The sequence below is a fragment of the Sander vitreus genome, chromosome 3 (assembly GCF_031162955.1).
Source record: "Sander vitreus isolate 19-12246 chromosome 3, sanVit1, whole genome shotgun sequence".
Lineage (NCBI taxonomy): Eukaryota > Metazoa > Chordata > Actinopteri > Perciformes > Percidae > Sander > Sander vitreus.
Genome location: NC_135857.1, coordinates 24,031,542 through 24,045,123, shown reverse-complemented (window position 1 = coordinate 24,045,123; position 13,582 = coordinate 24,031,542). Strand labels below are relative to the sequence as shown.

General features: G+C 39.6%; 1 protein-coding gene across 2 annotated transcripts; it reads left to right on the top strand.

The window, feature by feature from the left end:
- Window positions 1–6,159: 6,159 nt before the first annotated feature.
- Window positions 6,160–13,519, top strand: samsn1a (SAM domain, SH3 domain and nuclear localisation signals 1a). 2 transcript variants are annotated; one of them, XM_078246609.1, is made up of 8 exons: window positions 6,160–6,359; window positions 7,949–8,029; window positions 8,422–8,550; window positions 9,166–9,285; window positions 9,498–9,653; window positions 9,775–9,987; window positions 10,679–10,823; window positions 12,522–13,519. In XM_078246609.1, exons 1-8 carry the CDS (start codon window positions 6,303–6,305, stop codon window positions 12,674–12,676), a joined length of 1,056 nt encoding a protein of 351 aa, XP_078102735.1. In that variant the 5' UTR covers window positions 6,160–6,302; the 3' UTR covers window positions 12,677–13,519. The 2 variants fall into 2 exon arrangements, with proteins under 2 accessions (XP_078102735.1, XP_078102736.1); XM_078246610.1 differs by having other exon boundaries at window positions 6,161–6,359; window positions 9,166–9,283; window positions 9,502–9,653.
- Window positions 13,520–13,582: the final 63 nt, after the last annotated feature.

Genomic DNA, 13,582 nt, shown 5'->3' with positions numbered 1-13,582 from the left:
TAAGATCCAAGTGGAACAGTTAATAGTTTTGTAGTTAGGAGAGAAGTGAGAAATCTGAGAAAGAGGAAGAGCCGTGGGCTCGAAACTTCTACAGGGAGCTATTTGGAGTGCGGATCTATTTGTTTTTTTATGATATTCTTTGATCCAGCACCCATCCCATTGGACACTATAGAATGTTCTTGTCTTCTTTTTTTTTTTTATTTCTGCACCACAGTTATTAATACAGCACTAAATTAAATCATTGTCCATCGCAGTAAAATAAACCTATTGCTGCACCAGTAGACGTGACCATGTTGGCAAGTGCAGTCTCATGGTCACACATGGCACACCAGGTCATTTTGTGTCAACTTAGGAGTTTCAAGCTGCCACCTGCTTGTGACATCCAGACTCTGGTGGCCTAAATGGCACAATAATTTAACATAAATGCTGATTGGGTTTTATTCAAAGACTGGTTTTAATACAGTGCAGATGGTCCAAGGGTTCAGCCCTCTGTGTAATCGCTGGTCCACATGGCAGAGAGAGATGTTAAAACAACAAGAGGACTTTGTGTGTGTGTGTGTGTGTGTGTGTGTGCGTGCGTGCGTGCGTGCGTGCGTGCGTGCGTGCGTGCGTGTGTGTGTGTGTGTCTGGGGTTTTGGGTGGTGAGGGTTTAGAGGCCACATGCCTGACTAAAGCCAATCACAGTGAGAAGCAAACAAAACAGAGTTTACCAGTAGTGGATCAGCTGCAACTCCCAGCGCCTCACAATTTTGGCTGCTGAAAGGACCAGTGACCCAAATGGGATTTGGTATTGGATATTGTGTTTACCCTTCTTTATAAATAACCACCAAAAAATGTGGGTACAGCATTGCGTTGAGCTAAATGGTAATATCAGCATGCTAACATCCTCAAATGATAATGCTAACATGCCGATGTAAGCCGGTATAGTGTTTACCAAGTTCAACATTTTAATTACATTTACTAATTGTCACAAACTACAGCTCATGCTGATGGGATTGTTTTAATTGTTTAGGAGGTGTTTGGTTATGAACCAAAGTAGGCTACTGGAAAATTGACCTGATGATAACGCTAGATGGAAAGTGAAGGACTCACCAAAGTTGTTAAAAGCAATCCTGTGGGGAACGTGAATGGCTGTACCAAATTTCATGCTAATCCATCCAATAGTTGTTTAGATATTTTACTAAAACACAAAAATGTGATTCTGTGGGGACCATGGATGTATAGCATGTACAAAAGTTGATGGCAGTTTCATTTCAATCTGGACCAAATGGTAGACTGACCGACAGACACACTATAAAGGCACATCCCTCGAGCCATGCCACTAGCATGGCTAAAAACTGAGCTTTGCTACATGAATGACATAACATAACATTTATGTTCTATTTAGCATTTAGAAGAGGTGTCATATTTTACAGATTTAGACATTTAAATATTTATATGTGTTGTGTGTTGCGTCTTTCCAGAGTGTCCATGTCAATGGTGTGGTGACAGAGTTTAAACCTGCTGTCAAAAGAAACCAAAAGACTGGAAAGAAACCAGGTGGAAAGAGCGGGAAAGAGGGGTCAAAGAAGAGTCACAACTCCACAGGTGAGACAACTTTATAAAACAACAGTGAGATAAGGATACCATTTCCCTACTCTATAGATTAAACTGTCCTTTCTGACCTCTCTAGCGTCTGTATGACTCAATGCCCAAGCTGTGACTAAACTATACTCATGCTTATTGGAACAGGCCCATGCAGCATTTGTAAAACTGTAGCAACTCTAATTCACAAGTTTTGTGCTCTGATGAATACTTCTGCTTTGTTGCAACGCCTTCAGTGTATGTGTCTGTAGTGTCCCTACAGTATAGGTACACACAAGACTGCTTTATAGCAAAACAAGCATCAGTTTAAACTACACATTTGGATTACAAGGGCAAAGGACACACCACAGGAACTCTAATTAGTCTGTTTGGCCATTTTCATATCCCTTTTACTTTTTTCCGGTGCTGCCTCGATGTGTAAAGTGGTCTTACAGTCTCCTTCATCTAGCAAAGCCGTTTCTAGGGCAGAAAATATCTTCACTGTCTTTATTATTGGTCACTTCTGAATATAAATGTTTGAAGAGAGACAAAGCAGTATTTCTTTGAGTGACTGTGTAAATCTGCCAAGTAGCCTAGTTTTGTGGTGGTGTTACGACACTCAGTGGTTAGCGCAAATGCAGAACTATAAATCACTCTGCATTGCTGTAATGAGCAACATGACGCAGAAGTCTTACACCAGTTTAAATATCAACATCACTGACATTATGCCAGTCTCAGAAAGTTGTCAAATGTCAGTTTTTAATATATTATAGTATATTAAATTCATGTTTTCTTCTGTCACCTCTCTCAGTGCACTCCCCACCATGTGCTATGAGCCCACCCATGGGACCCCACTATCTTGATGTGCCATACATGTCGGACAGGAGGCCTTACCTAGGCAAGTCCTCCACTCTACCTGCTCAGGAGAATGCAACCCCGGGACGCTGCATAGACATGGTCACCCTCCCTGGTGGAGCGACGCCAACCCACACCCATCACCACCGCTGGAGCAACCCAGGTGACAGCAGTCCTGCCTGGGGGACCATCCAGCACACCTGCCGCAGTCGCGTGCACTCCCGTGACTTCACCATGTCCCCTGGAAAGGAGTGGGAAGGAAGTCAGCAGCAGGAAACAGCCCAGGATGACAGCTTGAGACGGGACTGTAAACCCCAGATTCCCCCAAAGGTGCCGCGATCCATTACAGATGTGGATCTATCAGAACCAAATGTAAGTTTCTGCTGGTCGTTATCTGTTTTAAAAAAAACATTACTTAGGCACATTACTTCCCTGGATTCGTTTCAAGAATGTTTGCATCCAAACGAAACCATTTGTAAAAGACTCAACACGCTACTTCATATTCCAGGCCTATAGGCGGCGCTGTTTCTGCTACAGGAATTCACCTAAAAACGGAGAAAAAGAGCTTAGTTAACTTCCACTTCCCATCATAACATGACTAGCTAGACTAACGTTCTCTTAATACATCCATGGACTATAATAACTTTTACCACTGCTCATTTTATAAAGGCCGCCACAAGAAAACGTGTCTTTGTTGACATTGTATAATGTGCTGTTGGAATTGCTTTTTATTTAGCAATTCTGTCTGCCATCGGACATGATTGCAGCGCGCTAGCTAGCAGAGCTAACATTAGCACGCTAACGTTAGTTCTGCTAGCTAACATCGGCAGTCAAACAAACATCAATGAAACAATGTCTTTTTGATAATCTACAAGTTTTCTTGCCTTTCTACAATAAGCCATGGTAAAAATTACTATAATCCGTTCAAGGAGTTGATAAGCAGACAGATTAGCTAGCTAGTTGATAAGTTGTCTACTTCCACTTTATAAACAGCTAACCATAGCAGCTAACGTTAACGTTACGTCGCTGCTGTAGCGGTCACTACTTTAGCGGTCAGCTACTTTAGCGATGTTTAACGTTAGCTACATAACGTTAGCAATATATCTTGTGTAGAATCCAGGACTTGCAGAGCAGAGACAAACTATTTAGCTAGATGAAGTGAGCTGGTTTGACCATGGAGATGGGATATGCTCGCTTAGCTTCACCGCAGTGAGTGAAGTTGTGTGTGGCCGTGCACTAGAGGTTGAGGGGTGTGGCGATGACATCATCGATACGGACGTATTCGTATTCGCCATCCAAACGAAGCCAAACGAGAGCCGTTTACGAATTTTTCACCTTGAGACCAGGTTTCAAAAAAGTGCGTTTTCAGGCAGTACGTTTACAGAATTCGTTTGGATGGTCGGCCCAAACGATGCAAAACGTGCGTCAAAAAGCATCTCCGTGTGGATGGCCCCTTAGTCCTTGAAAGAGATCTGAGCATGCTCTGAGTTTGATGCTTAACTTTTCATCATGCACATTTGCACATCAGTATCAAAACTATGTATTCAAAGTATTCAGAAATGGTGCCTTTAAATGAGCCGTCAGGACTTCTGTACGGTTACGGTACTATATATATAGGTAGGAAGTGCCACTACAGTGCCGTTACAATCATTCCCCGGCTGACTGGTGCAGAGACTCCGAGAGTGCAGATGCGGAAGACCTGGAAAAGCTGACCAATCATAGCAGACTGGGCTTTTTCAGGAGGCAGCATAAAGACAGGCTCTAAAACGGAGCGTTTCAGACCGAGGGTAAATACATGTGTATTCAGACAGACAGTATCGGGAAATAATATGTTTTTTGAACATTAAAGCATGTAAACATGTGCTAGTAAAAACCCAAAATACAAGTATGAACCTGAAAATTATCATGATATGGGACCTTTAAACCCCACAGACCCAGTGGCAGGTCCTTGCTGTAAGGGCATGTGAAGGACAACTGTGGGATTCAGTTGGTAATTCATTCCTAGATTAATCTTAGACTCTCCCATTGGGATTCTTTCAGTCAGTTGCTGTTCGATACAGCAGGATCAATAGTCACACAGTGTAAATACCACACAATAGTGCAGATTGACCTTAAAGGTCAGTGCCTTCGCGTGCACTTGAGATCTCTCAAAGCATAAGACCTCTGCTGATTCTCAGTGAGCATGTGCAGTGTCCGCCCTGTGTGACACAAAGCAGTTAAAGCTTAACATGAGTTGTGGAGGAAATAGTCTAAGATGAAAAGGATGATCCGGTGTAGAGATTACAAAATTCCTATGGATCTATAGTGTCATTGGTTTGTCGGGGTAAAATGTAATTTAATTTGCCATGAAGCCTCTTAAGAGTAGAAGAGATGGTGTAGAGGTTAAGACTCTCTTGTACTCCCTCTTTACTGGCCTTAATGCTCTCCTACGAGTCCTACAAGTCCATTTTCTCTGCTCACGCATGTACCTTTTGGCCAGTAGTACCATATGGTCGATCAAATGTCCAATGACATGTTTCAATACTATGAGATTCTAAACATGCCATACTTTTACAACTTATACTTTAATGCACATACACTGCAAATATGATGCTGCATTTTAGAAAATCCAAATTCAATCCACTTCTGCAGTTCTGGTTAAAATCTAACTAGGAATCCTCCCTGACAGTGCTTTAAAATATTTCAACAAAGATCAGGTGACTTTTTTAAATGGTTGATATCTCATTTTGAACTAGTCAGATGAACAACTCTCTCTCCAGGGAGTCAAGAGCCTCAGAGGTAATAGATTAGAAGGGTTAATCTGGATCGACATGAGTTTATGGTTGATTGCAAGCTGTGGGATTAGGCAATGGTTTTGTCTATAGAATTCCCTTTTTTTTAACTGACGCATTGAAATCCCCCCACAATGTAAATATAGCGGCAAATCCCCACATGGCAACACCAGAGGAATGACTGACAGTAATGTCGGATCCTGTGGAGCAACCAACTGCCTCACACTCACCGGGGAGGCCATGTTTTGTAATAGGGTTACAGGTGATTATTTAGTGATTTTCAACCCTTGTCTAAAAACTAAAATCTACTGTAGACACATCTCGTTTTCATGTTTTGGTTTTTCTAAGACATACCATGAAATATTTCCACTTTCATATTGAGAGCAGAGATCAACCGGTAAGTGTTTTCGACACAATTGATGTGCCACTTTCAGCTGTTCCTCTGTCATACATCAGCACTTCCTCAAAAGTATTTACCCCACATTAGGAAATGACTGCATAGAATAATTACTCCAGCATAATTTACCATAACCAAGTTCCCCATTGCTATTAAAAGGCCATTTTGAGGAATATCGAACTTTTTCTTTTTACATTTGTATGTGTCATCTTTCTATTTTATCTATGAAATAAAAAAACAGCTTTTTCCCTGTAAAGTTTAGTAGAATAACTATATTGCTGGTTTGTTCATGTGAATGTCACCTAATATATTATCACTCACTCCAGTGTTTTTTTGATTGAGCTATACTTGGTGACGTTACAGCCCAACTCTGAGCAGATCAACCCCAGTAATGCAACACAGTAGCAGATATGACACACAATTACCACAATCATAAAACCTAAATGCAGCCATTCCTGGAAGTGGTTTTATTGTTTTTGTTGAGCGGGCCACAAAATGCAAACTCAAGCACTTGTATTTTTCCCTTTCAAAGTGATTCTGCTAGAAGAGACACAGTGTCAATTGCCTCACATCCTGTGTGTTGTAAGGAAGTGGGCCAGCCAGCCCATCAGACAGGCAGCCTCAGTGTTAGTTAACACTTCACTGTCAGGAGAGTGGGGTAAAGACAAAAGAAAAGCAAGGCCCAAGATTTGACAATAACCTTAAAACAGGAGAAAATGTTACAGAGGACGGCGTCCAATGTGTCAGACAAAGCAAAGAGCAGCAAGCCGAAGGTAGGTGAAAATTGAAACAAATTATGAGTATAATAGGAGGCAAGATATGACATTTATGGGCAAGGAAGATATCAAGTGTCACTTTTGACATCGTCAATTTAAAAATGACCAATGTTTTAAAAAAAAGACAGCTACAAACTTTGTAGAAGAAGAATTTTTAAAATTTTTTAAAAAGAAACCCTTCAATTCTACCGCTGTATTTGTAGACTCTAAAATACACATCAGACGAGGGCTTTCTAGCAGTATGGAGCTCATATTTAACCAGGATTTCCAGGGATTACTCATTTATATAATTATTTTGGAAATAATGGGGAGTCGGGAGAGATTATGATGACTTTTAGCTTGATGAAAAATTTAAAAAAAGAAGGAAAGAATTCAAACTGAGCTGAGTAAAGCAACTCTGAGTCATGTCGCCAGTGTTGTAAATGTAACAGTTTTATGTATGTATTTATCTACTCATTTTAAATACTGACATGATTGCCAGTGCAGCTGTACAGAGAAAATATTCTCTCTGCTGCCACATGACCTGCAACATGATTTGATAGGCCTACATGACCACAAATGTACCGCATATTTAACAAGCTCTCATTTCAAAACAATCTTGGAACAGACTAAATATTGGCTGCCTGCATGTACAGTACATACACTCGAGGTGCCCTCCATTTGCTTTTACACTGCTATCTCGAATTAGTTGACTTTACTAGAAATTTGGTGGAAACCCGTTGCCTTAAACCCTCTAAGTTTTTACACAAGGGTGAAACTTAACAGGTTAAGTTGTATTAACACAAAGCAGTAAGTTGATGCAGTAGACAAAAAGTTAACATTAGTAGTCATTACTAAAAATCATTATAACAGCAAAATTTTCCAATGTGCTGTGCTGTATAGAGAGTATAATACCAGAGACAGTCAACAACTTCCAATCTGTTTTTTTATGAAGGAACACTTACTCGCTGCCCAGACCCGATCAGACCCCTCGGTCTCGGTCATGGTGCAACAATAAATGTAGATAAACATGAACACTAAATCAACCATACAAAACTAAAACCCAGATAACATAAATGAACACCCCAAACATTAACAGAACATTATAAAAACACACTTTAACTAAGATTGAAACCATTCAGAACATTTTTTTTTTCTTCCCATGAGCCTTTGCATCACTTCAGCACAGAACAGTTCAAATGACCTCCCATACAGAAACTTAACATCCTTAATCCTTAATAATGCTGATTATTACAAACAAAGAATGTGATTTAGTAATGAATATGGTTCTAACAAAACATGAAAGAATAAGTAGTGGCCACTAAAAGTTTAATTACAACTAAATCTGGGTTTACAGTGTATAAGCAAAACATTTGGAACATTTTAGCTTTCCTTAATAGACAATATATACAGTAAAAATAGACCATCCACCCGGGTCATAGAGTGAATGCAGCAGGTATTTACTGTAAGGACTTCTGAGCCTTGGGACAGCTTCGACAAGGACTCAAAAGACCAATGACTTGATGTTATGTAATGCTGTTAAACCTTGCTACACAAACGTGCCAGTTGTCTCTTTGACATCCTTTGTCTTTTAATCCTCCCCACAGCGCTCCACCAGCTTTGGCAGGTTTGAGGGTCTCAGACATCACTCTTCACAAGCCAAACTAGAGGAAAATGGAACAACTGCGGTTTGTAGATTTGTTTTTATTTCATTTGTATGTGCATAATGGCAAACCATGTCATATAATAGAAAAAATATATAGTAGTTAATAGTCAGTAACATACCAACAAGTGGTCATGTAAAGTAATTGAAAACTTTTGCATTAAGGATTTCCCCCTTTTGCACAAATATGTGCAGCCATAGTGCTCTGAGGTGTTTTGTATTAAAAAAATGTGACATTGCAAAACAAGGTTTATACTGGGAAAAACCCTTTACTGCACAGGAAGTGATGCATTTTACTCTCTGTTGATGGAGCAGAGATACGAATTGTATGGAAAAAAAAGTAGTAAAAATATGAGGAGCCAAATTCTTTGATATCACAGTACTACTATATTTAGTAAACCAACTCTCTTTACACAGCTTCCAGAAGACTGTGAGATTTTTGACCCAAACAAATCAGCTGGACTTGGGAAGAAGATGAAGGCAATTTCTCTGACCATGCGCAGAAAAATGGGCAAAAAACACGCCAAGTCTTTTTCTGAGGAGGCAGTAAGTCATTGAAATACACACACACACACACACACACACACACACACACACACACACACACACACACACACACACAAAGCCCTTCTAGGGACAGGCATTGGAAATGAGCAATAGCTATACATGCTGTGATGCTGTACATTGGAGATTTGTTGCACAAATGTCTATGTCTAAGCATCTGTCCCAAATAAACATGAAATGAAAAACACACACACACACACACACACACACACACACACACACACAACACACACATAAATCAACTATTTGAGAGCACAAATGATACAAAAAATCCAGTAAAAGTCCAAACTCTGTTGCTGTTTTTCTCAAGAGTCTTATCGCTTTCATCACTTATAAACCCACATCCTCAAACATGACGCTGTCGCTGCCGATATTTAAATCTTCTTGCAATTTTGTGTTTTACTGTAACATTGTTGAGAGATAAGAGGAGTTTCTCTGTAACTTTCACGATGTCTGTTTTAGTTTCCTTGTTGTCTTTCACTTTCATGTAGATATACTTGATCAATTAACTAGAGTTTGCACACTTTTGTTCATTTCATCTATAATCAATTAACAATCATACGAAAAAAACGGTGTATCTTTTCTTTCCCTTCGCAGGGTGATGACACAGACAAAGACCCAGAGGCAGAGACAGAGAGTGTCCCACCAGCTGAGAAAAACTCTGCAAAGACAAGCAACTCCTTAGAGAGTCTTTACAGCGGCCAGAGCTCTTCTAGTAAGAATCTGCACATCCTGCATACACTGCAAGTCTGGACCAAATAGTTCTGGGTTGTTCTAGCCCACATAGTGAATGAACGTGTGGGGTTATATGATTCTTCAAACAAAATACTTTGGAAGTCAGCTGATCCATGTGATTTGTCCAGTACAAGGTAATATTCTTAGACAACCCCTACTGTGTAATCATACTGTGTCGTGTTGTGTTTGTGGGTTCAGGTGGTGTGACCAGTGAGTCCAACGGTTCTGGTCAGAGAGACAGTCTGAGGCTGGAGGAGGACGGCTCCTATCAGGGACAGTTCTGTGGCAGAGCTCGCGTCCACACAGACTTTGTTCCCAGCCCGTATGACACAGACTCCCTCAAACTCAAGGTGAGACACAACACTGTTTGTGCAGTGATATGTGGTGCAGTGACAATCCCCTGATGTCAATTATTATCTTAAAAGATAAAGATTTTCATGATTCTATACATTCACTATCATTTTTTCCAAGGTCGGTGACATCATCAACATCATCAGTAAGCCTCCGATGGGCATCTGGACAGGCATGCTTAACAACAAAGTGGGCAACTTTAAGTTCATATATGTAGATGTTTTGGTGGAGAAAGAGGAACAAGAGGAAGCTCCCAAGATCAGACAACAGAAGCTGTGCAAAAGACCTCGGCCTAAAACATTGCTGGAGTTACTGGAGCGACTGAATCTCGAGGTGAGGACAGCATCACATTTTTTTTCGATTGCTAAACGACACTGGGCACAACTGAAGTCACATGTGAAAAACTCAAACTACAGTCTGCACTACCAACAGTCACCTGAACTAACTCATCTCAGAACTCATTCAAAGCAACACAACTCTTCACACATGTCTCAAAACAGGCTCAGTGCAGCCAAACACTATGAACAATTCTCACTGAGATGACACACACTGTCACTCAGAACACACTGAGAGTAAAAACACTAGCGTCAAACACCAATACAGAAAATACAAACTTTTCATCTTTACAGTTTGAACAATTGAAGTGACTTCACACTACTTACTGTAAAAGGATATGTTAGGGATATGCCTTGATGAGTACGGAACTTCACTAATGCTGTTAACCTAATCTAACAAAAATAAATCTGTTCTAAAAAGTTCTAATTTACGATACTTTTATAACTCAACCTCAAAGATGTATATAGGTAAAATACACATTGCATGACATTATCAAGTTTCTGTGGTCTCCAGTGCAAAACCAGTACCGTAGCTTTGCAAATACTTTGTACCACACATGATCTGAAACTTGATGCATAGAGAGAGATTTAAGAGATGAAAGGTGAATGTGTACATCACTGTTTCTTTTTTTATTTTACCCAAATACACTGTGTGGGTTAATGGTAAGGAAACACCTCTGTTGTTGCAGGAGTATGCCTCTGCCTTGCTGCTAAATGGCTACCAGACAGTGGAGGACCTGTTGCACCTGCAGGAGAAACACCTGATAGAGCTGAACGTCAAAGACCCCGAGCACAGACGCAAGCTGCTTGCTGCTGCTGACTGCCGCTACACAGGTGAGCAGCATACCAAGCAATGACTATCACTTGTATTATAAATTACCCACAATTCATTTTAAAGATCAATAATTACTGCTTCATTAAACAGCAACATGGTCAACTAAAAAACTGATAAAAAGTGTAGTTCATTTTCAGTAAGATGATCACTCTAAGACAATAAATTGATTCGAAAGTGAAGGCTCTCTATTATTCTTAGGTGTCTTATGTTATGACTCACTGTACATATTGCTTTTTTTCATAGCAGACATTTTTACTTGTCATAGTTGTGTCACAGACTGGCTCAATGAATGTTATTAGGGGGGTTACATAATTTATAAACTAAAGTTAACATAAAACAAATGTAGTGGGTAGATCAACAATGTCAGCGATGAAAGAAGTGCATGGATGTGTGTCGTGTGCTGTGGAGGTGTTGAAGCTGCAAACCTCCCCTCCTCCTCACAAGTGCCTGATAACACATGGCCTGCAGCTTCACAAAGCAAACTCCCAATGGTCAGTCATCACAAACTCCCAACTAATAAATAGACAGAGCTGGAATTATCAAATAAGTGCCAATCAAAGTAGCATACCCAAAGGTTCCTTTAAACCAAAGGCCCATTAGCCAATGAAATCATAGCGAGACACACATGCAAAGAGGTAACCTAGCTACATCAACAAAGCTCACACAAACAAAACCAAACAAAGCATGCACTGAACTACCAAAGCTGCTTGACCAAGCCAAAAGCTACCAAATACCAAAAACTTTAGTGACTTTCGTGACACATAAACAGCAAGAGATGCCAAAGTAAAGGTATTTATATGAACTTTAAGTTGAACATAAAATATAGAACAATGTAAATGTCGCTCATTGTTGCTTCGTCAACTCGGTTGGAAATTATTTGCGATTTAATTTGTACTGCAGAATAACAAGTTTTTTATGTGAATGTGAAAGACTTTTTTGCCACACAGAAGAGAAATACAAACCTGTGCAAAGTGGGAGGCTTATCAGTTATTTCCTGTTACTCAGATTGAAAGTGCTTAATGGGACAGAAGGTGTTCCTGTAATCTGATGTCTTGAAGCAGAAGGCTGCTCAGCGCTGTGTGAATGAAAACAAAACTACTTTCCAGTATGAAGAAGGAACAACATCCACTTGCTAGTTATGTTCAGTCTGCTCATGTTTCATTGCAGTTGTAGACAAGGCAAATTAATGGTGATTGTAATTTTTCTATTTGGGTGACAGTGTGACTAAACAGATGGCTGCAGTGTGACCCTGCCAAGCTTGTTGACTCACATGAGATGCCAGTAATTTAATCAAGCTGACCTCCATTAGGTTAATAGTTTAGCAACATGGACAGGAGGATTAGTAGCTTCCATCAATGAAGTAGAAATATAAAAAAAATATTGTGGAATATTTTTACTCTGAGAGAGTGGAAACTAAAAGTCAAAGAGGACATTTGAGATATATCTAAGAGGAAGACTTGTTTTCTGCTGCTGTTTGCTAAGTCACACTGCATAAGTTATTTAAATATTTGGGTTATTTGGCCACTCCCAGTAAGCCAACAACAACAATCAGCATTACACATTTGAATATGTTACTTTCCACTGACTAAAGCACTTAGCACATATTGTATCTTCTCTAATGTGGTTGTGGAAACAGAAACTTGTAATATTATGACATTTTTTACATTGATTTAATTCCATTTGGTTTGTGGCCGCAGGTGATGATGTCAGGGATGCGGAGGAGCACAGATCTCCCCACAGTCTACAGGAAGAAGACAGCGACTGTCCCAGAGACTCAGGTTGCTTCATCCCATCTGAATGTTCAGACAGCAAGGAGGACGCAGAGCAGCTCACAGACACTGTGGACTCTTAGTGTGATTACTTTTTAGATAGATACTTTGAAAATTTGAATTCAGTGTTGGGTATTTTCTTATCATGGTTTCAACAATGATTGCCCAATTTTCTCAAAATGTCATGTTAATATCCCTTATTACAACAAGGCAAAAGCTAGCCTAATGTAAAAGGTTTTTAAAAGTGTGATAGGAAGAACAAACAACCAATATTCTATATTATCCATGTGTCACTTTATCAAGATAATACTCAAGTTGTAAATTTTGATTTTCTTTATTCTATGTTGTTGAAAAAGTGATATTTCATTGATTAAATGTCACTTGTATTTATTCAGTGTTTTTCTCTCCATATAAAGCCTTTATTTATCACATCTGCATCATTTTGATCTTTCTCATCAAATCCAATCTCAATTCAACATCCATTGTAATCTTTTCTTTCTTTCTATAAATGAAGGGATGTTGGTGAAGGGATGTTTTTGAAATGTACTGTCTGGGTTTAAACAATGCTTATTAAAATCTTGCCTGTAATGTACACTGTACAGAAAAGAAATGTATGTTATTTCCTGAATATGTGTTTGTGTGTGTGTGTGTGTGTGTGTGTGTGTGTGTGTGTGTGTGTGTGTGTGTGTGTGTGTGTGTGTGTGTGTGTGTGTGTGTGTGTGTGTGTTTGTGTGTGTGTGTGTGTGTGTGTGTCTGTGTGTGAGAGAGTGTGTGTGTGAGAGAGAGAGAAAGGCCTGTGTGTATGAACCATAGACTGTAAAAATGAGGTATGAACTCATGTGAAAGTCAGCATTCAACTGTTTTCATATTTTTTGGAAATAAAGTCAAAGAAATACAAATAAATGTAATTTTGTGTTGTTTTGTAAGTCGGAATTATTTATTTCACCACCAGTAGTCTACTGTGCTTGATATATATAAGTGCTTTATGC